This window comes from Pituophis catenifer, unplaced genomic scaffold, assembly GCF_029215685.1.
Source record: "Pituophis catenifer annectens isolate HBS135680 unplaced genomic scaffold, rPitCat1.0.hap2 SCAF_3, whole genome shotgun sequence".
Taxonomy (NCBI): Eukaryota; Metazoa; Chordata; class Lepidosauria; order Squamata; family Colubridae; genus Pituophis; species Pituophis catenifer.
The window spans coordinates 20,871,749-20,897,587 of record NW_027256883.1 but is presented as its reverse complement, the minus strand read 5'-3'; the positions used below and the strand labels follow the sequence as shown (position 1 = coordinate 20,897,587).

At 37.1% G+C, this 25,839-nt stretch overlaps 1 protein-coding gene across 1 annotated transcript in view; it reads right to left on the bottom strand.

The window, feature by feature from the left end:
• The window catches only part of CSMD3 (CUB and Sushi multiple domains 3), a 700,075-nt gene that overhangs the window by 498,411 nt on the left and 175,825 nt on the right, over window positions 1–25,839 (bottom strand). The window contains exon 3 of the mRNA XM_070942050.1: window positions 13,958–14,070. Coding sequence (XP_070798151.1) covers window positions 13,958–14,070 — 113 coding nt within the window. The remainder of the gene's footprint in view (window positions 1–13,957; window positions 14,071–25,839) is intronic.

Below are 25,839 nucleotides of genomic sequence, written 5' to 3'. Positions count from 1 at the left end.
TGAAATATTTAATGCAAAGTGCCTAAAATTCTACTGGAAAGAAGCCAAATGCACAGATTAATAATATTCCCTTCAACTTGTGCCAATCAGATATGATGCCATGAATGGTAGGACTATTATGAAGCAGCTGTAGGACTGCTTCATAAAGTGCCATTGATGCTTTTAAAACCTATTAGTAATCCACCCATATTGAAGCTGCTACTTTTTTTTTTACTTAGTTTCAACTAAATAAAACATCTTTTATTTAGATGTACAAGAAGATGCACAACATCTTCTACACATTCCCAAAACCAAAGACTTATTTTCAGGAAGTAACACTGAATAAATATTTTAATTTCAAGACTTATTCGTTACCAAGCACACAGATTCCCCACTGTATTTTCCATTGTGATGATGAGACTAATTGTACAATAGCAATGAGATTGATGTGATGTCTTTTCTAAAGGCTAGGAAAAAGATTTTGACCTTGCAGTTTTTGTGTCTCATAAATGAAATAACTATATTCATAGGTTTCATTTTGCTTTAAAAAAATCAATTGAAAAAGACCCAATAAAAAATGGATCAAGTGCGCTAACAGAAACCTGGAGCAAATAAACTTACTATATTCTATCTCAAACAATACACAATAGAATAGAACAGAGTTGGAAGGTCTTCTATTCCAATCCCCTACTAAGGCAGGAAACCCTATACCATTTCAAACAAATTGTTGTCCAATCTCTTCTTTAAAACTTCCAGTGTTGGAGCATTTACAACTTCTGGAGTTCATATTCCATTCTTTTTTCTGCATGGAGAAATCTTTTTAAGGTCCAAGGTCCCTTCCAACTCTGTTATTCTGTTAACTTATTGGCTGTACACATTACATATCTAGGAAGGATCTGACAGGTAAAGTAATCCATATCTGTTTACATTACATATAATTTGCTCTAGTTTAGCACAGATTCCATAATATCTGGGCCACATGCAGAAAATAAATTCCATAGTATCATATGGTAAAGCGCTTTACCTTATTGCTATATCATTTTTTTTCTCACAGACCATTCTCTTTGTTCATACTTATTAAATCAGTTTTGATGACAATCCTAATCCCTGAACATATATTTTTACTCTAATATAACATGTTTATCTGAAGAATTTTATTAATGTGTGTGTGTGTGTGCCAAGTTTTATCTAATCATCTCTAATATCTAATTTTACATATTTATTAAAGTAGCATATTTAGGGAAAGTTCAATTTGAAATATTTTAGCTTTTTCATATTGATACAAATAACCCCATTGTAAGTACTGATAGCTAATTAGCTGCCTACGGAAATTCTCAGTCATTTAGGTCATGGTTGTCTCAAAGGTGCTTTTTCAAGAGGCAACTGAACTTTCTAGTTTTTCTCTGAAGATATTTCACTTCAGAGCTGAAGAAGCTTCTTGGAGAAAAAGCAAAACATATTCAAAGAAAAAACAGAAAATCCAGTTGCCTCTTGAGAAAAGCACCTTTGGGATATCTAGTTAATTTCTAATTATCTGAGAAGGTAGTTTGTGTGACAGTTGGAAAAGCTGTATACAAATAATGTTTTTGTCATATGCAACTTTGTTTGAAAAAAAAAATCAATAAAATTAAAACATTTGTGCAGTCCAGATAAAACACAGCTAGCTCTCAGTTTCAAGACTTACCATCTGTTTTCATTCTGAATTTTAACTGGTAGTTTAAACATAGTTCACAGATTTCATTTGTTCTGATATTTTCTAACTGCAAGCTACTAAAATTACAGCTGGGGAACATACGCTGGCACATTTTAATTATGTGAATACATTATCTCTGTATGCTTCAGTACTTCATTACATCAGATATAGATTTTTCTTAATGCTACCGTTTAAATGGCATTGCTGTTTTCCAAATCATTATGTGTAGCAGCAGCTCATATTTAGTAAATAATTTTATAGAATTTTCTGGCATGTTGCTAAAATAAATTTGCACAGGATCATTCCTTCTTTTCAGCTTTTAACTCAATGGATATAAGAAACCTCATTAAACTGAATTTAATCACTAGAGACTTTGCTGATAGTTCTTCTTTCTTTAAGATTTCATACCTGTGATCTATTAATGAGTTCTATCAGAGATTAAATGTGATTTTTATCTTTTTTGTATGAGATATTTACTGTTGCATTGCTATCAGGAGTTAAAAGCTGGGAGAAAAGAATGAAGATTGAGGATAAATAATATGTGAAAATATATCAGCCTAGGTTGGAAGACATGGATTCATTTGTTAATATTTGGTTGGATTCAAAAACTTTTAAAATAAAGTGTGAGAGTGCGTTCTTGCAAGCAACTATGAATTGTTGTGGTCATCTAGAATTCTGACAGTTTGAACAGGAACAATACTGCAGATCCATTTCATGGCCTTTGAAGTTCAGTGAAAGAATACTATTGTGTAATTAGAATGCTTCCTTTTATTTAAAAAAATGTGGGTTTTTTTTCTCTATCATTTTTCTTTTGCATAATGCACAAACCTTTCATATTAGATTTTTTTTTAAAAAATGTAATGCTGTATCACAATAATTTGCTGTTAAATGAAATTACTTGAATCAGTCTAAATTATTTATTTGATTTATTAAGTTAATTCATTTACCTTTTTATTTTTATTTTATTTTATTTTTAGCGTCAAGTCAGTGTTGATTCCTGGCAATTGCCTGGGCCAGTCCCTGCAGTTTTCTTGGAAATAATTCATAAATGATTCCTAAGATTGAGAGACGGTGTCAGACCCAAGGCTACCTATTACTTTCAGCCTAAAGTGGGACTAGAACTCTCAGTCTCCCATTTCTGGCTTTTAATCTTGATATCAAACTTGCTCTCATTACATTAACTAAAATTACCATTTCTAGTAAAGAATTCTATTTATCCATGAGACTTTTGGGAGGTAGTCGAGAAAGTTAAAAGCAAGGAATGAAGTTTATGGCCTATTTTATCTCTAGTGTCCAGCACTCTGAAAGTTGCTATAGGTTTTGTTGGCTACTACTTAGGATAGACCTATCACATCTTATTGCACTTGTGGAAGCACCAAGGTGCTCTGGGTTGAAAACAATAGCCAGTTACATCACTGCTGCCTGGAGGGCACCCAGTTGAGGACTCCTTTCATGTCCCTGGTGTCAACTTCGAATTGAACCTGGCCTTAGCCATCTCTCTGTTCCTCAGTTGCCATACAGGAGGGAAGGGGATTGGAATGCATTACTAGATGCAACAAAGAGCTTTCTCATGCAAACGGAGGTCATCTCCCCTGGCAACAGATAAGGTTGGGAAAGGAGTACCTGAAGAACCCACCAATTAGCCCAATTGGCCAAGATGACCTGTAACACTTGGGGATGGGGTTATTTCCTAGTTTAGTTATACTGAAACTGCGGGAAAGATTTAGATTTGGCTTTCCACTGAAGCTGTGCCGATATGATATACTCATTAAAGAAGACCTTTGAGAAGGAGCCAGGATTCTGATTTGCTGGAGTTCATTAGTCAGAGCCTTGACACCCAGCAAGATGGAATGAAGGACAGATGCTCAGCCCACCCCATAGCAGTACTCAGGTCTCAAACACAGGCTTGCTAACTTCCAACCCAGTGTCTTAACCATGTAAGCCATTGTGCTCTGATTGATCTATTACCCATAAAGTGAATTTAGGGTCAGCTCAATTATCAATCACTTTTGTGATAGTGAACATTACACTGAATTGTCTACGTAGCTCTTTCTAAAACTAATACCAGCTAGACTGTCACTAAAGTAGAATTTAAAGCAAGGTTGAGGTGGATTTTATTCAGACGATAAAGACATTTCCAAGGGAAGTCAAAATTTTCATGACACCAAAAACGGAGAAGGAATTAAGTATCTCTGTTGCAAAACAGTAAACAGTTGATATTACTGGACAGAGTATCCTTTGTAAGTAAATGCGAGTTTTGCAAACAGTATTTAAAATGTGGGGTGAAATTCAAATACCTAATTTATAATTATTCCTTGGCTCGCTTTTTTTCCCCCTCCCTCCTTTTCAATACTAATGAAATGGAAATCTCTTCAGTAGCTGGTTACCTACTTAATTACAATTTTTAAAAGTTCAGTAAGAACAAAGAAACATTGTCCTAGGCAAATCAGAGAATTTTCAGAAAGGATCCTGCTGTGTCCTGAAAGCTATTATTTTACTTTCCTTCTGAACGGTGGTATCTCTTTTGCACAGGCACAGCAGACTAAGCTACATCATATGTAATTGGTCTTCAGCTGGAAAAGATAGACCTAAGTAAAATTATCCCAGAACTAATTATATTGGAATAGGTCTGTAAAAAGTAAAGTATAATTGATTAAAATTCTAAGTATAGGTAGATCAGTTGCCATGTTTCAGCAGTATGTACCTTATCGTAATCACCTGTTGGCAGACATAATCACTTTACAAGAAGTTGTCAAGTGTGTGAGACATTTGGTTTGAGTCATATTATCTCTTCTTGTCATTCTTTCAGGCAGCATATGTGGTGCTTTTTAGAGGGACTTCCAATTTATGATTATTTTTCACCTGTGTTTCAAGAAGGCTACATATCGTAAAACATCCAACTGTACTTCGACATTGTTCAACATCACATCACAGAACAAACACTGTGAGTAAGTGCTTTTCTTCCTTACTCCAAGTTCTTGTTTCTCAGAATGACTGCAGTTCATGACCGGGATTAAAGAAATGATTTTTTTTTCAGTATTTGCTTTTCTAACCTTAGCTTTGTTAATAAATGCCATGATAAAAAAAAACATTAAAATAAGTGCTTCCTGCTAATACACATATCTGAGAATTGACCTTGACAGAATGGCTGTATAACTGAATGCCTGTGATGCATACAAATAGATATTTCTTTAAAAAATAAATAAATGGAATAGCAATAATACAACTCAGACTGTATATAACACTGTATATTATCAAAGCTTTATTTTCATTATTTTTTAAAGTAGCAACAGCTATGCACAAGATAATAAAGATTGTAGCAATAGCAACAGATGCCTTGGGAGCAATTCCAAAACATATGAAGCATTATTCACTATCAGTCAATTGCAAAAGGGAGCTCTACTTCAAACACCTTACATCCTGCAACAATACCTTGAATATAATGAAACATCTGCATATTCCAGGTTCTTTTTTTTTTTTTAAATTTTTAGACATACAGACACACACACATACAATGTGTGTGTTATTTTTTCTGAGTATTGGCCGGTTCACAAATTTAAACAATTTTTAGTCATTTCAACACAATCTATATATGCCCTTTTTGCCATAGTATTTATTCTCTCTATTTTTCTTTTTTTTTCTTTTTTTTCTTTTTTTCCTTTTTAAATCAATATTACCCATTCATCCTAACTCTAATCTTAACCAAATTCCATTTTCCCTTCATCTCTATATTAAACCCCTTAAATTTGAAATCTCATTTAACGTAATTCCTAATATTACAATCATTCATTTCGTATCAAAATAATAAACCAAAACATTTTATACCATACATTTCCTTAAGTTTTATTCCAAATAATACACTCCAACATCTTAGTAAAAATCAGTTAATTATATACCCATTTTTTTCTCTTTATATAATAATAATATAAAGCTTTATTTTCATTATTTTTTAAAGAAGCAACAGCTATGCACAAGAAAGTAAAGATAATAGCAATAGCAACAGGTGCTTTGGGTGCAATTCCAAAACATATGAAGCATTACTCACTGTCAGTCAATTGCAAAAGGCAACTTTACTTCAAACACCTTACATCCTGCAACAATACCTTGAATATAATCAAACATCTGCATATTCCAGGTTCTTTTTAAAAAAAAAAGTTGTTTTTTTTTTTGACACACAGACAAACACACATACAATGTGTGTGTTTTTTTTTCTGAAAAGAGTATTGGCCGGTTCACAAATTTAAACATTTTTTAGTCATTTCAACACAATTTATATATGCCCTTTTTGCCACTTGCCATAGTATTTCTTCTCTCTATTTTTCTTTTTTTCTTTTTTTTTAAATCAATATTACCCATTCATCCTAACTCTAATCTTAACCAAATTCCATTTTCCCTTCATCTCTATATTAAACCCCTTAAATTTGAAATCTCATTTAACATAATTCCTAATATTACAATCATTCATTTTGTATCAAAATAATAACCAAAACATTTTATACCATACATTTCCTTAAGTCTTATTCCAAATAATACACTCCAACATCTTAGTAAAAATCAGTTAATTATATAACCATTTTTTTATCTTTATATAATAATAATAAACCAAATTGCTTCCTTAAATCTTATGCATATTCCAGGTTCTTGAGAAGAACTTGATTGCTGGATAAAAATGCCAAATCCAGTTTAAATATCTAGCTGACTGGCCAATGAACTATTATATATAATATACAGATTGCTAGTGTTGTGCCATGCTCTTATTGTAATTCTGGTATCATGCTGAGTAACACCAGTACCTTTAAATTATGTGAAGGAAATTAGAAAATAGAGTTAATCCCTAGGATACTAGATTTGGTTTCTCCTAACATGGTATTTTGTGCCAATCATTTTGTCAGATCTGCCTCAGCTTGAACCTCTAAGTAAGAATGATCCTTAATTCCATTTGTTGAGAAAGGTATAGTTGATTAGAAGTCAAGTGAATTACAGTAGTGCATAGCCAGAACTGAAGATCATGTGCCAATATCTCCAAATCTAACATTTTCCTCCCTTATTTGCCTCCCATCACTGCCACACACACACCCATGTCCAATCAAATTCAAACATGATGTTTTTAGAACAGTCGTTTCAGACATAGGTTTGGTATGCAAGCCAGTTGACCTTGAAGCCCAACTCGGAGAATTACAGTGAACTTTTGTTTCCCTTGAAGCATCTTCTCCTCCCATCCAGCCCCCTGGATTTCACGGCAGCTAATACTGAATGGTTGTGAAGCACAAGCGTGAGATGGAAGTTGACACATTTTAAATAATTGAGTCTCCAGTGACAATTGTATAAGTGTGCCCAAACGCCCCTTCTCTTATCTTTGTTGTATAGAAACTCAACTATACACCCAGAATAGATCCTATTAATCTATGCTCACTATTCCATTACTCCAAAATTCTCAGTGAATCATTAAAAATAAACAAAACAAGCAAACAAACAAAAACAGAAAATCTGCAGCCATCCTTGTCCAGGTACTGTAGCATTTTTTTCTCTGTTTACTTTGTTAAGATTATTTGATAAGACTATTTTGAGTTATGGTTTACAAAATTGTCTATGGCTGTGGACAACTTCAAGTCAGATTTGACTCCTGGTGACTGCCTGGACTAGTCCCTGCCATTTCCTTGACAACAATTCAGAAGTGGCTTGCCATTGCCTACTTCCCAGGGCTGAGGGAGAGTGACTGGTTCAAAGTCACTCAGCTGCCTTTGTGCCTAAGGCAGGACTGGACTTCACATACTCTGGGTGTTTACCATGATGTTTTACCACTACACCAAACTGGTCCTATTAAAACACACACACATAGCCATGTTAGGGAATGGCTATTGCCTAACTGGTTGGGTTGGGAATATATATAAACCATCAATGCATATTTGCAGTCAAAATGTAATGTATAGCTTTAAAACTGTAATGCTGTATTGCATCATACTGTATTCTGATTGGCTAGCTCTGTAGCAAAGGTACTTAAGAGGAAGCTTGAATCATGGCTTATTTTTCTTATTACATTATTATTGCTTCCTCTGCTCCTCTCTACCTGTTCTCTCTGCATGATCACTGATTGATCATTGCTACTTGTTGTTTTCTACTGTTTTACTAATTGTTTTACTGCTGTACTTGTTCCTGTTTGCAACTCCAAAAAGAACTGTTTTATTGCATATGACTACAACAACTGGTAAGAAGAGTTTGTTCTTGGAATATCCCTGGATTGACAATTTAACTATCTTTATTGTGTATGACCTGGATTGTTTATTGGACTTTGCTTTGCTTTTTCCTAAAAGTAAAAGAATATCACAACTCAGTGTGTCTGTGTATTGACAGTGCTTATTCACAATCATTCTCAGCCATTTCTCATGTGCACAACCTTGCTACTCAAGGGTTACTCTGTACATATTCCTTAACACACATACACACTTTTTATTTTATTTTGTGGAACTTGTAAATTGTTGTAAACTGTTTTAATTTTTTAAAACTATTATCCAGCTTTCCAAGATATTGAAAAGCTAATTTTGTGCATTGGTTTTAACAACTTTTCTTACTGAAGATGGCACTGGATTCTATGTTTCACTGCTGCACATCCCCTATTGAAGCAAACGTGGGTGTGTCATCACATTTCTATGTTAAAACAACAACAATGAAAGCAGACCAGTTTTGTTTCGAAATATCACTGACCAATGTAGAACAATGCACTGCAAAAATTCTTGCTGCAATTTTCAGCTATTAGCTGGCAATCCTAATTATCTATCTAATTAATATTCCATTCTGTGAAGATTAATGAAGTGAATATTGGAACCTCCAGAGCACTATCAGATAATTTTGTCCTGCGTGGTAATGATTCTAAAGTTCATATTAATCTTGTCCCACAGACTTAGCCAGTTCTCAATGCTTGGTTTGACTGCAAATCAAGGGGCATTCTTGCTAAAATCTTATTGTGGTTAAGAAACTGAATTGAATGCTTGCCTGGCATGTTAAATTTAGTGAGTTAACCTTTTCCAAAACATCTGGACATTAGGGACCCTAGGAAATTGCACAGATCAGAGTTTTTCCCCCCTGAATTTAGAAATGTCTAGTACTTAATGTTTTTCAAGTAGATGTAATTTATAGTATTACCACTATTTTAGGAGACAAATCTCTAAAGTTTTGATCTCCATGGCTAGGATCGGCTGTCTGTCTGTCTATCTGTCTGTCTGTTTGTCTGTCTGTTGAATTTATTTACAGTCCACCTCATAACGAAATGACTCCAGATGGTTTACAGCATTAAAACATTAAAATCCTAACAAATACATAACTCTAAAACAATAAAAATTCCCAATCAAAATAAAATATAGTTAAAAGATAGGGAAGGAACAGGATGAGCAGAAGACAAATGGGATTGCCTCTTAATTTATCAACCACACGCGGTGTGATGCTCCCCTATTGGGTCCCAAGCCATCTGGGACAACTTCAGGTCTTCAGGCTTCTGTGGAATGTCAGAAGGTGGTAGCCAATCTCACCTCAGGGGATAAGCTGTTTCAAAGGGCAGGAGCTACAGCAGAGAACACCTTTGTCCTGGACCCCGCCAGCCAGATTTCCTTAATCAACAGGGCCCAGAGCATGCCTCCTGTGCCAGTGTGGATGGGGCAAGCCAGTCCTTGTGGATGAGATGATTCCTCAAGTAACCTGGAACTATATCACTCAGGGCTTTAAAGGTAATAACCAATAGCTTGAATTGCATCCAGTAGCAGACTGGTACCCAGTGCAGCATATGGACCAGTGGTGTAGTATTGACCATCCTAAGGACCCAAAGAACTGCCCGTGCTGCCACACTCTGTGCCAGTTGAAGCTTCCAAATGCTCTTCAAGGATAGCCACATGTAGAGTTGCACTAGTCCAGTTGTGACATGATACATTTTGGATGAGACCTCTTTCATTCTGGGCTTCAATGTCTAAGTGCCTTTCTTTAATAACTTTAATAACTCAGTGAAATGAAGAATATATAGAGAGTCAATGAAGAGACCACAAGATAGAAGATCTGTATCTATTGCTTGAGTCTCAAGATGATTCAAATTCATTTGGACAAAAAAAAAAAAAAAAAAAAGGATGGAATCAGCCCAGCTGGAAAATAATGGCATTTAAGCAAGTAATTAAAGATTAATAACCATGCTCTGACCTCAATTCTCATTTGACCAGCTTCAAATCTCAGAATTGTATTAGATATACATTTTGGGGCTTGGAACACTGCTCTAATGAATTTGGTTTGTACAATTTCCATCTGTGTGTAATTTGGATATGGGCCTAGCTGGGAGCAGCTGAGCCAGAGGTTTTGGCTGAGAATAATTTGAAAGCTGTAGAGATAATTTCTCCTCTTTTTCTATGGAGAATCCTAAAATGGCTGAAAAACTTTTTTTTGAGCTTGTGCTACCATATTCATGATGCTTTCCCTGACCCTGAATCTTAGAAGACAACGCCTAAATATTCAAAGCCCCTCACCTACTCAATTTCCAGTCCTTCTATTAACCAGAAAAGCTCCCTTTTTATAAGTGAAGATCATTATTTATTCTTAACTTCATCATATTTTCTCCAAAAGCTCAATGTGGAATTCATCCCATTTTCATTTTACAGTCACTGTGCATTGCTGGCTGGAAAAAATAAATTGGATTCCTCTCATCCAAGCAACATGGCAGCCTTCTTGGTTCTCTGAATCAAGCCTAATGCTTCTCTGGTTATATCTTGAAGGAATTCTTTTGCAAGAGATAAATAAGGAGAAATGGAGCCCATCGCAGGACCAAAGCAACAGAAAACGAGAAATGGAATGTTATTGGTATTCTCTGAGCTTGGTTGCTTTCTTGCAGACATTTGCCATATTTTTCCATCTATTGTTCTGCCCCAGTTACAGACCCCAAAGAACGCAGCACACACAAAGTCTGTTCAAACTTTAATTTACTGAATAAACCAGTCTTTTACTGAATAAACCAGTCTTTTACAACAATGGCTGTTAATTAATTGCATTAACAGTCGCCAAGAATGCAAAGAATAATAACTTACTATGGTTGGCAGAATGCCGAGAAGCAATTTGCAGGAAGCTGATAAGATAAGCAAGACAAGACATGAAGGTATGTGAACTAAGTTGTTCCCTGCAAATTGCTTCAGTCGGCGTTCCTCCTTAAATAGGCTAAGGGAGTGGTCAATTATTCCCAAACCTTACTCTTGAGGAAACCTCCTCCCAAGGAGCCACTCCTGCCTTTTGGCAGCTCTGCGCGTCCGTGCATCTAGAAGAGGCTCCTCCTCTTCGTCCTCTTCACTTAAGGGAGCTTCTGGAGGTTCTGAAGGCCCTGGCTGAATCCCCACCTCTGGCACCACATCTTCTCCAGCCTCCTCATTGTCTGACTTGAGTGCCAGCTGCACAGGCTGCTGGCGCAGCACCACACCAACCTCCTTACTGTCTGAATCAGCTACTAGCTGCACAGGCCGCATACAGGCCACAACACTTATAAGATGCCCCCATATATAAGACGCCCCCAAGTTTCATGTAGTTTCTTGTAGTAAGCACACTATAAGCCATCGCTATGAAGAAGCCATCTTGTTAGAGTGAGTAATACAACAAGAACAGGAAATGCATCACAGGAACAATAGAGATGAAACCTAGAGTGGCAATGTGATACAGGAAACAACTACAATAAGAGATGAATGATAGAGCTGCATATAAGATAGACTCACAGGGGTCCTCAAACCTGGCAGCTTTAAGACTTGTGGACTTCAACTCCCTGGGAGTTGAAGTCCACAAGTCTTAAAGCTGTCAAGTTTGAAGACCTCTGAGATAGAGGCTCATCTGACATTTGTGGCCTTTTCCTTGGCCTGTTGTGTATAAGACGCACCTCAATTTTCAAGTAAATGTTTTTAAGAAAAAGTAGCATCTATACATGGAAAAATACGGTATTATCCAAACTAGGTAACATCATCAGCACTAGCACTGATGATGTTTCTTAGTTCACAGATCCCTCATTTCAACCCTGAGCTACAATATTCTCCCTTCAATGGAATATTCATTAGCTTATTTTAAGCTATATATCAATTTCCTTTATTGGTCATGCTTGGTTAGGAAAAGAAAAGAAGAAAAACTCACTCTGGCTTCTTGTTGCCACCCTGATAGAACTCTCATGTGCTGTCACAATAAAAGGATGCCAAAACTGGAAGCTGGCATGGAAAATGGCCCAATTTACATTGATTTCTCTAGAGTATAATTATCTCTTAAGTATCTCTCTGTAATTTAATCAAATATTAGTGGATCCTGAAACACCAGTGATGAAAAAAATGCACAAAGCCTTGTTCCATAACACTCAAATAGGGTCAAGTACAATCCTGAACTCAAAGATAATCAGAGAGATGGAAGGAAACCAAAGGTAATAAAACAGCATTTTCCATTGAAAAGAGTGACAACGTAGAACTTGCAAGGAAATAAATGAACCAAAAACACATTGCAAGGGAACGAGAAAGCTCCGTAGCCCATCACAATTTCAACCATTGAGATTGATACAACTTCAGATATTTTCTACTATTTTGTTTTTTACTTATTGTTGAGTTCAAGTGAAGCAAACAGTGATTGACATGAGCTGAAATGCTCATTTCTTTAGAGTGGGAAAAAAAATAATTCCATCCTAAAATAATCTAACCTGCACTATAGGTTCATCTGAGAGGCTCAGGTCACTGTGAAGGAAGTAGAACATAGAACATCATTAGACTTGGAAGGGACCTTGGAGGTCTTCTAGTCATACTCCCTGCACAAGCAGGAGACCCTATACCCGTGATGGTGAACCTATGGCACATGTGCCACTGGTGACATGCATAGCCATATCAGTGGGCACATGAGCTCAGCACTAGCCTGCATGTGTCTGCCAGCCAGCTGATTTTCAGGCCTTCTGGGCCCACCAGAAGTAGGGAAACAGGCTGTTTCCTGCCTCCGGAGAGCCTTGGGGGATGGTGGGTAAGGCCTGTTTTTCTCTCTCCCCAGGCTCCAGAGCCTTTCTAGGAGTCTGGAGAGGACAAAAATGGCCTTACCCACCCCCACCCTCCGGAGGCCCTCCAGAGACCGGAAACAGCCCATTTGCCAACTTCTGGTGGGGAAGGTTGCTTTCACCCTCCCCAGGTTCCTAGAAAGGCTCTAGAGCCTGGAGAGAGAGAAAAATGGGCCCACTGGGCCATTGCATGGCAGGAGTGAGGGAAGTGGGGGGGTCATGCGTGCATGTGAGGGGGCGGGGTGCATAGAATTATGGGTGTGGGCATGCACATGTGTGACCTCCCCACGCTCCCCACGCTCCTGGCATGCAATGGCAAAAAGGTTAGCCATAACTGCCCTGTACTATTTCAGACAAATGGCTGTCTGGTCTCTTCTTAAAAGCCTTCAGTGATGGCACACCCACACCTTTTGAAAGCAAACTGTTCCACTGGTTGATTGTTCTAACTGTCAGGAAATTTCTCCTTAGTTCTAGATTTGTTCTTTCCTTAGTTAGTTTCCATTTGTTGCTTCTTTTTTAACCTTCTGATACTTTGGAAAATAAGTTGAGTCCCTCTTCTTTGTGGCAGCCTCTCAAATATTGGAACATATTATGTCATTAGACTAGACTAGACTAGACCTTCTTTTCCTTCTTTTCACCATACTAGACATACCCAACCGTTCTTCATATGTTTTAGCCTCCAGCCCCCTAATCAACTTCATTGCTCTTCTTTGCACTCTCTCCATAGTGTCAACGTGTTTTAAATATTTTTTTTTAATTATACAGCATATGTATATCAACCTGTGAGAAACAATGGTCTTTCTTTAGTATTTTTTACAACAGTGTTGCATTCCTTGCATTAGTTTCATTGATTTTCACTCTTGCCTCTAATTGCTGTAAATCAGGTTGATCAAACAGCAGAACACGATTATCCCATTCACAGTACGATCTCTGTGTGTCTCATATAAGGAAGATGAAGAAACATAAGCACCAAGGGCTAGACTAATGTGGGGGTAATTAAAAAGAAAAAGGAAAACAGCTGGCTATCACATAGACACATCTAAGTAGTAATACATAGAATTAATATGCTCTTATTGTAGGATCTCAGACTGTGCAACATCAGTTGTATGATTGTAATATAAATTGTTGCCTTTGTTTTCCTTTATTATAGTTTGCCCTCCTTTGTCCACCCTTATGGTTCATAAGTACTGAGTTGTTTTCCAAAATTGAATGTTGACATAAGCTATTGCAGTTCTAACATGCATATTTATAATATATTACTTTACCTTCATAATATACTTTAAATCCATGAGCACTCACTGCAAAGTCACTGGTTAATCGTAATGAAAATACAGATTTTGTGGAGGTCACAGGTGGAGGAAGATGAAATCCTGTTAACCTGAAAGCAAACAAACAAACAAACAAACCCTGATTATTATTATTTTTCACTCAGATAAAATAAGCTGGACTGGCTGAAATAATTTTGAGGTTATTTTCTCTGTCATGTTGCTTAAGGAATGACATGCCCTCTTCAAAACCCATTAAGATCAATGCATAAGATGAAACTCCACAATACCTTAGGGCACAATTAAGTGATTTCCACCAAAAGCTGGAATTTATCTTAAAAAGTCAGAGCAGTCAATGACTTGGGTTAAAAATTAATTTTAGCCAATAACTAACATACATAATTTGCACTCAAGATTTATTTGATATCATTCCGGACTTAGCCTGAAGGAGATCTTATGAAACCAAAATATATATCCCTTACAAACCCTGGTTGAATAGGATCTAACAGCTGTATTCTCCTCGTACTACATATTTGAAACCTATAAGATAATTGTGCTACAGGTTTTAGTCTCAAATACTTTGAATCCCCCTGGCATAGAATTATCTTCTTTCATGCAGAAAATCTTTAAGATGGCAGTTACAGTTTTTGTTTTAATTCATCTTTTTGAGACTGAATTTGAGTATTCTAAATTGCTATATCATGGAAAAATAATTTCAAGTTTTTAATAAAATAAAAAAATAAAAATTCAGAGTAAAAAGCTCCATTGACTTTGCCACTGAATCCCACTTCTTCATTTTGCAATGAATGAAAAGGTACTGAAGCTGAAGCTCAAATACTTTGGTCGCCTAATGAGAAGAGAGGACTCTTTGGAAAAGACCCTGATGTTGGGAAAGATTGAAGGCAAAAGGAGAATGGCATGGAAGAGAATGAGAGGGTCAGATAGTGTCATCAACTCAATGATGAGCAAACTCCAGGAGAGTGGAAGACAGGGGGTCCATGGGGTTGCAAAGAGTTGAACAATACTTAGCGACTGAGGCTTCCGGTGGCAACGTTGTGGCAATGCAGAGGAAAGAGGACGGTTTCTGTCCTTTAACTCTGATTTTTTCACAATTGGGGACCCTTCGGGGCGCGGAGAGCCTGGAGAGCCATGCAAAATTAAGGGGAAGCTGGGGGGGTAGCGAGGTGAAAGGCGATCACCCACTGCAATGAAAGGAAACCTCTTAAACCTGGCGTGAAAGCATCTGCTATTGCGAGATGGCAGACCCGAGGCCATGACTAGTCATAGACAATGCGGAAGTAACAATATATTTAACAGACTGTAATTGAAGTGAGTAAAAATACTCCAAAACTGTAATAGAAGAGAAGAGCCTAAAGAAAGAGTAAGTCCGTGATTTTCGGTGAAAGAAGGAAGCTCAATTTGTGAGAGAATCCTCAAAGCAAGTGGCAACCCAGCGGGAAGAGCTGTGAGTCAGCAAATTAAAATAACTAAAGATTAAGAGAAGGGAGACAAAGAACTTTGTGGCAAGAGCTTTAGTAGGAGAGGAGTAGCAAGAAAGTGGCTGGGAGAGGATTGGAATCTGTAATTTGAAACCCAGAACGAAGAAAGAGTGAAAATACTTAGTGACTGAACAGCAACAAAAATCCCTTGAAGGTAGAACCTATCCTAGAATTAGAATATTTTAGAGGCAGGATATCTGACTATTTTAGGGTTCGCTAAACCTAATTTGAAAAAAACAAAAGATGGAATATTCATATGTTAATTGTGCCTGAACCAGAGGTGGTATTCAGCCGGTTCAGACCAGTTCGGGTGAACCAGTAGCGAAAATCATGGGTGGGCTTGCCCACCTGCCCCGGCTCTATGCTGTCCTATTTAAGCACGTTTTTGAGGCTGGGTGCATGTGCAGAAGGTGCGCGTGCGAGCAAAGCGCATGTATAGAACTCTGGGCACATGCGCGGAAGGCATGCGTGCACGTGAAGCGAGTGTGCATGTGTGCATGTAGTGAACCAGTCGTAACAAAATGTGAAACCCACCGCTGTCCAGAACTAATATTTATTTTAATGTAAAATGTTTTTTTTTCCTACCTGAAAGGTAAAGTATTTAGAGAAGACTTTTGCTTTTGTTTTGATATATACAACATCGAAAAGGAGGCATAATATCAGGCCACGCCCAAAAACACTTAGTGAAATCAAATTGAGTCCAATTCTTTACTTGTTTTATACCTAATGGAGACAGAATCTTGCTAATCGAAATCTATAGTGTTCTAATCCTACTACCGTGTTTCCCCGAAAATAAGACCCTGTCTTATATTTTTTTGAACCCTGAAATAAGCGCTTGGCCTTATTGCCATGCGCTCAAAAGCCCGATTAGGCTTATTATCAGGAGATGTCTTATTTTGGGGGAAACAGGGTAGTTAGACCCTGAGAGATTCTAGGGTGTAGCTACTCTGAACCTCTTCCTTCTCCCCCATCCATTTTGGGAATGTATAGTCTATTAATCTGGACTTTTCTCTGGAATATACTGCCACCTCCCTGGGAAACTGTGGTGCTGCCAAGATCCCCTTTTCTAGGTAAACATTCCATCATACATCGTCAGTATCTCCAGCACATCAAATCTGCATTTCCAAAGTTTTTTTTTTTTTTTTAATGTAATACTCATTTCTTTTCAGATTGTTCTGTGAAGAATATACATTATAAGCAAGGGTCTTTCTTCTTATTAACTCCACCCTTCTTACTTGTACATGGATAAAATGTACAAGTAAATGAACAATAGCGTCAAATAAATAATGATACATGCTAGGTATGCATGTTGCAATTTATCAGGGAAAAACATATTTGTGAAATTTTGTTGTGCTTTCCCAAGTGCATTTGAAATAGAGGACAGGAAACAGTGGCTACAAGGAAAGCCATCTTGTATTCTGAAAAATATATGACCGTACTACTTCCTATGTCATAAAATTATTCCAGATGATTTGCTTCATGAGTTAAATGCAATAAAAGTTAGATTTCCATCTGTTCTGCATTGTCTTCAATACCCCTGACTTGTTTTTAATTTTAGCACTGACTGACGAACAGGTTCATGCAGAGCAATGATCATTCTTTGCAGCAGCTTCTATTCACACTGGATATAATGGAAATTAAGTAGGCATAATTCAAAATTAAAAGGGAAAGAAATGCTGATATTTGGCAATCAGAGACAGTTTTCTCTGTGCTAATCAGCAATGCCACATTTAAGTATATTGTATTTTTGAGCTACATTTTTAAATTAAAAATGGTTATTTATCTTTCAGGCCTAGACCTTCAGATGATTATTTTTAAATTCAGAGGCATTCCCTAAACCTTACCTTATATATGAGATCAGTATGGTACAATAATTCTCTTCCTAGGACTGGAGACCAAGATTCAAGTTCACAGAAACTCACTTAATAACTCTGAGACAGTGGTGAAATCCAATTTTTTTTTTACTACCGGTTCTGTGGGCGTGGCTTGGTGGGCATGGTGTGGCTTGGTGGGCATGGCAGGGGAAGGATACTGCAAAATCCTCATTCCCTCCCCACTCCAGGGGAAGGATATTATAAACTCTCCATTCACACCCCACTCTGGGACCAACTAGAGGTGGTATTTGCTGGTTCTCCATACTACTAAAAATTTCCACTATCGGTTCTCCGAACTGCTCAAAATTTTTGCTACCGGTTCTCCAGAACCTGCTGGATTTCACCCCTGCTTTGAGCTAGTTCTTCAGCCAAATTTATTTTATAGGGTTACTGCGGGAGGGGTAATCCCATGTAAGTAGAATAGGACTTTAACAGAATAACAGAGTTGGAAGGGACCTTGGAAGTCTTCTAGTCCAATCCCCTGTTCAAGGAGGAGATTCTACACCATTTCAGACAGATGGCTGCCAATCTCTTCTTAAAAGCCTCCAGTGATGGAATACTTATAACTTCTGGAGGCAAACCATTCTACTAATTAATTGTTTTTGTTTCCAGAAAATTTCTCCTTAGTTCAGGAAATGGCCTGAATTTTTCTTCTTGCCCTGCCTTCAGGTGCTTTGGAGAACATGTTGACCCCCCCGCTTCTTTGTAGAAGCCCCTCAAATACTGTATCTGGAACACTACTATCATGTCACTCCTAGTCCTTTTTTCAACCTTCAACCTTTTTTCAGAGGTGGGTTTCAGCAGCTTCTGACCAGTTCTGGAGACCCGGTAGCGGAAATTTTGAGTAGTTCAGAAAACTGGTAAATACCACCTCTGACTGGCCCCACCCCCATCTATTCTGTGCCTCCCGAGTCCCAGCTGATTGGGAGGAAATGGGGATTTTTCAGTAACTTTCCCCTGGAGTGGGGAAGGAATGGAGATTTTACAGTATCCTTCCCCTGCCATGGCCACCAAGCCATACCCATAGAACCGGTAGTAAAAAATTTGGAAACCCACCACTGCCTTTCTTCATACGTTTCAGCCTCCAGTTCCTTAATCGTCTTTCAGTTATGGTTCAGTTATATTTCACTTAGTGACCAGTGTAAAAAACAAAAAGAAATAGAACAAAGTATATAAATACATCTAGCCAAATTAATAACTATTTTTCTAAAATAAAATAAAAATACAGGGGAAGGGGTAATTTTAGCATAGCAATGAGCATGTCTTCTGAGTATTTGGATTACTTGTATTCTGTTTGATGACTACCAACTGACTACCAACTGGCTGAAGAATTTTAGGAGTTGAAATCCATGCATCATGAAGTTGCCAAGTTTAAGAAACACCAGTAAAGTCTGCCTATGTTACTCTGAGTTGGACAACATAATTAAAACAAATAAATCAAAGTAACACCACTTCTGACAATGCATTATGTAGATTTGTATCATTTGAAATGTTAGATCATCTTTCAAAAGCAGTTTAAGGTAACAATAGCTACTTAGATGTATATACCAGTTCATAGTGCTTTATATGACTCATCTTGGTGGTTTACAATATCAGCATATTGCCCCGAACAATCTAGATCCTCATTTTACCAATTTCAGAAGGATGGAAGACTAAGTTAATCTTAAATCAGGATGTCAGCTTTGGAAGCCATATTAGGCTGGAAGCTTCCATGCTGCCACCTTCTCATGTGTGGGAAAGTAGAAGGGGGTTGTTGGTAGACATAACAGCATTCTTCCTGTCGGTCAAGGTCAGGGTGAGCAAGGTCAGCATCTGGAGAAGGAGTGGTCCAGTGGTGGATTGCCCCCGGTTCGCACCGGTTCTATAGAACCGGTAGTAAAACCAGTGGGAGGCCCCACCCACTGACCCTGACGTCATGAAAATGCTTCTGCGCATGCGTGTGGTCCCATTGTGAACCGGTAGTAAAGATAAGTAGAACCCACCCCTGGAGTGGTTGGAGTGCTGAGTCGAGATGGGACGGACGTTGATTGGAGCATGTGATCAACTGAGGAGTGAGGGGATGGTTTAGGGGGTTTAATTTACTGAGGGAAAACCTGGACCTTTCAGATTCGGGTTTTCCCAGATGTGCCAGTTTACCTATTCTAGTAAAGAGAACTTTGGAAAATGCTTGCTTCTGTGTCTTTACTCGGAGTGGGGGTGTTCTGGAATGCTGACACAGGATCAATCTCCAGGCTGTGGGCAGGGTTTGCCTGCAATACTGCAGTTTAATCATTGTTCCACCATGTAGAACATAATACAGTAATATATTTTAGAGATGGTATTTTGCATATTAGCTACAGTAAGGTAATTGAACTTTGGAGTTTACTATTTAAGACTATGCAGGATATTATATAGTTCAGTGGTTCTCAAGTTTTCTTCACCATAGACCCCTTTAAATACCTTTTGTGGCCATGGACCCACAAGATCTAATTCACAATTTAAATCATAACATTTCTTCAAGCCTTCATTGACCCCTTGAGGACATTGCAGCTGCCAGACAAACAGGGGTGAACCGGTAGCGGAAATTTTGAGTAGTTCGGAGAACTGGCAAATACTACCTCTGGCTGGCCCCAGAGTGGGGTGGGAATGGAGATTTTGCAATATCCTTCCCCTGCCATGCCCACCAAGCCATGCCCACCAAGCCACACCACGCTCACCAAGTCACACCCACAAAACCGGTAGCATAAATAATTTGGATTTCACCACTGCCGCCAAGATATCCATGGACCACAGGTTGAGAACCACTTGTATAATTTGAATGAGTCAATGTTCTATTTTTAATTGTTGAATTGCCTTAATTGGGGTAATTTTGCTATTTTAGATTTTCTTCCTGATTTTATCCTTCCCCCATGAGTTTCTTTCTATGTAAGTATATTCAGATGCTACCAAGAGAAAAAAGTGTGTTCAAATTTACTACTTTCAATACTTCATCCATATGGGAAAATACTCTACATTAACACAATTTTTATAGGCTTACAAAGCTTTAAAACGATAAAATAAAGTTCTGCACTTGAAGAAAACTATCCAGCATGTATGGCAAATAAATCCATGAACAGTAGTGTATATAGTTTGGAGGGAGATTATTATTTTGAATGAGCTTTTTAGATGGATGTACATTTATAGAACAACTTAACAATTTTCATTCTGAAATGGTACAGCAGCTATCAGCCACATGGTGTCCTCTAGATATGTGTAAATCTGAGGACCTGAGAAATCTGGAATGTATCACTAATTAGGGTATGGCTGAGACTGAGCCTAGCACCTCATGAACTTTTTTTGTTCTTTGTAAATACAAAATCAATATTAGTTTGGATTCTCACATTCATTAACCCTTCCAAAAATTCTTCTCCTCCCCCAGAAATCATAAACTTTTTTTTCAAGAGCCAAATACTACCATGATAGATATGCTAAATATAAAGTTTGGCAACAGAAGCTTTATTCATTCTGAGAGCTTCACTACTGTTTTCTGCTCATCTAAATTTGCTAGAGTCACTATCTAAAGGGTAATTGGAACAGCATGAAATACTGAACTGGCCTGGTGAACATCAAAAAGAAGAGAAATGGGAACCATCAGAAATGCTTCATAAGTTCTCTGCATGTTCCGTCATATTCAAGCATGACAAAGAGCTAGCACTAAAAAAGCTAATCTTTTTTTGCTCAGAAACTTCCAGTTTTGTGAAGAGCTCTAAGATAAAATGGGTTAAAAGTTTTGATATAACATACAGATGAACCAATGGGCAGATATGTGGTTAAAGGGGTTGAAATTTAGATTGTGTAATGACCTTAAAGACAATTTTTTAAGAAAACGATGAATCGTTGTGATATCTGAGAAATTATGCAGAATGTACAAAGGTACTTCAAATGCATGTTGCAAATGTGAACAATATGAAGGGACATTTTATCATGCATGGTGGACATGTAAAAAAAAAAATTAATCATTTTTAAATTCAAATACATACTTTGATGCAGAAGATTTTAAAGATCAATATTCAGTGGAAGCCAGAACTTTTGCTTTTAGGATTAACAAACGAACAGGAAAAAAAGCCACTGAAGATTATTTCAGCATATGAAATATATTACAGCAAGATTATTATATGCACAGAGATAGATTTGACACTACTCTATGCAAGAATGGTTGGTGAAATTGACATATCTCGCTTATATACAGTTCGTCTGCGAACTGTCCTTAAACATCACACTTCGTTTCTTACTATGTTACAGAGCCCCCAACTACGACATTGCACATGTGAACAAGTTAACTATACTACTAACATGGGCAGCCTCTTGCCCATACCCTCTCATCTTTCTGGGTGACCTCAACCTACCTCTTATTAATTGGACAATAAACAAATGTACAAGTGAACCCATCCGTACAACCCTATACAATGCTGTTACTAATCTAGGTCTAGATCAACTAGTAACTAACAATACTAGACTCAACAACTGCCTCAACCTCATCTTCTGCAACAGCTTAAACTCAATTTATGGACTACAAATAAAAGAACCCTTTTCCAACAGTGACCACAGCATGATAGACTTTTGTCTCAATATATGCCCTTACAAAAATCACCATAATAATGGGATACCCAACTACAACTTCAAAAAAGCCACCTATGATCTCTCATAGACACCGACCTCTCATTTCTTGATTGGCAAATTCTATTCTCTAATTGTAACACTGCCGAAGACCATTATAATATTTTCTTGCTCAAAGTCAATAGAGTTATTAAACTATATGTACCATTAATAACCAAAACCAAGAAAAACAAATTTACCCATATCAATAAAAAAGCTCCAATTCAAAAAAAAAAAAATCCCTTTGGCATAAAAACAAAACTGGTTATGTAGCTAACTTTAAAAGCTGCTACAAAAATATATGCCACCAAATAAAAACTGAATGCACCAATTACCACATCAAACAAGAAGAAAACCTTCTGCGCACGAAATCCAATTGCACTTTCTATAATTTTGTAAACAACAAACTTAAAGACTCAAGATCCATCCCACCCCTAAAAGGACCTAACTTTAATGGTAAAGAATGCAATGATGAAATAGTTAAAGCAAACCTCTTTAACACATTCTTTGGCTCAGTCTTTGTTAACAGCAATGGCTCATGCCTAACATTCCCTAGTCGTACTACTAATGACTACAACGATCTAACACAAATAAATTTCACAGAAGATAATGTTGAAAAGGCACCATGTAGACTGAAACCATCTCTATCTACTGGACCTGATGGACTATGTCCATACTTCTTAAAAAAGCTTTCCACTGCTATAGCAGAACCCCTAAGCATAATCTTTGAAAAATCTTTCAGGACCAGTTCCCTACCCAGCCTATGGTCATTAGCCATGGTCATCCCTATCTTCAAAAAGGGAGACCCCAGCCTAGTCAAAATTTACAGGCCAATCTCTTTATGCTGCATCACCTGCAAAGTCATGGAATCAATCATCAACCAATCCATTACCCTCCACCTAGAAACAAACAACCTACTCTCTAATAAACATTTTGGCTTCAGAAAAAAAAAATATCCTGTAATCTACAACGTCTACACTGCAAAAAAATATGGACTATAAATCTTGATTAGGGCAAAGCAATAGATGCAATTTACATAGACTTCTGTAAAGCCTTTGATTCAGTGGTACATGACAAACTACTTCAAAAACTAAAATCCTACAGCATCTCCTGACCCCTCCATAATTGGATAACTGTGTTTCTGTCAAACAGACAACAAGTAGTCAAAATAGGGAGTGCCCTATCAAATCCTGCACCTGTTAATAGCGGTGTCCCCCAAGGCAGCATTCTAGGACCAACACTCTTCATACTATACATAAATGACCTTTGTGATCATATTATAAATAACTGTGTTCTCTTCGTGAATGATGTTAAACTATTTAACACTACCAACAATGCTGCTACCCTTCAAAAAGACCTTGACTTTGTATCACAATGGTCAAAAAATTGGCAACTCCAAATCTCAACCAACAAATGCTCTGTCTTAGCAAAAAGAATCAGAACACGAAATACAAGCTAAGTGGACATGACCTTGTAGATGACCCTCACTCTGTCAAGGACCTTGGAGTACTCATATCAAATGATCTAAGTGCCAAAGCTCACTGTAACAACATCGCCAAAAAGGCATTAAAGATTAGTTAGTTTGTAAACCTAATCTTGTGTAGCTTCTTCTCTGGTAATATTACACTACTAACCAGAGCATACAAAACATTTGCTAGACCAATTCTTGAATACAGCTCATCTGTCTGGAACCTGCACTGCATATCGAACATTAATACAATTGAGCGTGTCCAGAAATATTTCATAAGAAGAGTCCTCCACTTCTCTGCTCATAACAAAATACCTATGCCACCAGACTTGAAATTCTGGGTTTAGAAAATTTAGAACTATGACGCCTTTGGTATGACCTAAGCATAGCTCATGAAATCATCTGCTACAATGTCCTACCTCTCAATGACTACTTCAGCTTCAACCACAACAATACACGAGCACACAATAGATACAAACTTAAAGTGAACCACTCCAAACTCGATTAGAGAAAATATGACTTCAGTAATAGAGTTGCTAATGCCTGGAATACACTACCAGGCTCTGTGGTCTCATCCCAAAACCCTAAAAACTTTAACTTAAAACTGTCTACTGTTGACCTCACCCCATTCCTAAGAGGTCTGTAAGGGGCGTGCATAAGAGCACCAGCGTGCCTACATGTCCTAATGTTCCCTTTAATTGTATTCATTTGATGTATTCAGTTCATGCTTATACTTATATATATATTATCTAATATGCACTCGACAAAATAAATAAATAAATAAATAAATAAATAAATAAATAAATAAATAAATAAATAGCTAGCCATGGTGGCACAGTACTGTAGGCTACTTGCTGATCACTGTCTGACAGTGTCCAGTACTGTAGGCTACTTGCTGATCACTGTCTGACAGGAGTTTGGCAGATCGAATCTCACCAGGCTCAAGGTTGACTCAGCCTTCCATCCTTCCGAGGTCAGAAAAATGAGGACTTAGATTGTTGGGGGCAATATGCTGACTGTATAAACTGCTTAGAGCGGGCTGTAAAGCACTATGAAGTGGTAAAAAAGTCTAAGTGCTATTGCTATATACTAGGTATAAATTAATTTCTTTGATTGGAGAAAATACATTATCTACATTTTAAAAAGAGCTTGTTATTTATGTCTTTGATGACTACACAAAATAGATTATAGAAAGGAAACAATTGTGATGTAACTTTAGACAGAGAGTTTTAAATATAACTGCTATAACTGAAAAATACTGGAAGTTCCCTCTTTGTATCTGTTTTCTTTGTTTCTATTTTTCTTCCCTTTTTTTTCTTTTCTTGCGCTTTTTGCTTTCACTTTTTTTCTTCTTTACTTTATTAGTTTGGAAGAGTTTCTAACTTCTTGTTTTAAAGTTTCAATAAAAATCATATTCAAAAATAAAAGCAACGTTAAATTTTGCACCTAGGGAGATTAAAAACACTGTCGTAAGAGACAATATAACTGTCACTCAAGATTATTTCTACTCAGCGTTCTACAACATTGTTGCAAAATGTATATAAAAACAAGAAGAAATATGTCCACAATCAAAGCAAAAGGAAGTTAATTTATCTGTGCAAAATCTCTGAGGATTTTTTTAAAAAAATTAAATTAAAAAATCCAGCTTGTTTTGTTCTTTTTGTGTGTGCTATGAATAAGCTTCCATTGTAATGAAGATGTGTTGGAAGCAAGAATGGTTTGACAGGATAAAAAGATAGAGAGATCTAGTGAACAGTGTTAGCATAAACCAGATTTATTATACAGCTATACAAACCTTCCTTTTTTTTATCTCATGTCTTCCATTTCTTTGATGTAATTTTTATACCTGTTCTATGCTTTGTGTGAGTTACTTATCCTGAAAAAGGATAGTGTGATGAATATGTTTGTATGTGTGTATGCTTTTTTCTGCTAAGTGGCACCTGAAAGGCATTCCACCGATTGAATTGAGAATTGAGGTTTAAAAATTATTAACAGATGCCACTGCAATTCTATACAAATCTTTCAGTGAATCATCAAACGATTCCTGTAGGCTCTACAAAGGTTTCCTATAGCTTCTTGAAGATCATAGGCAGGGCTTTCACTTGGATGCTTTATTAATTCAATTGATAACAATGGTTAATAATACTGACAGTTGTGGTTGATTGGATTTGTAAAGCCATTATAACTGAACGATGGCCAACATGTCTTGAGAGCTTGTAGGTTAAGTCCTTTAAGGTATACAACTAAATTGCTTAATTCAGTATGATCAGAAATAGACCTGTTATCAACCATTATAGATTGGGAATGAAGGTGCTGCCTGTGGCCGCAATTGGTACCATGTTTCTCCAAAAAGATGACCCACCTTGAAGAGAAGCCCTATCACGTTTTTGAGTTCATGTGATCAAATTAAGTCCCATCCACAAAATT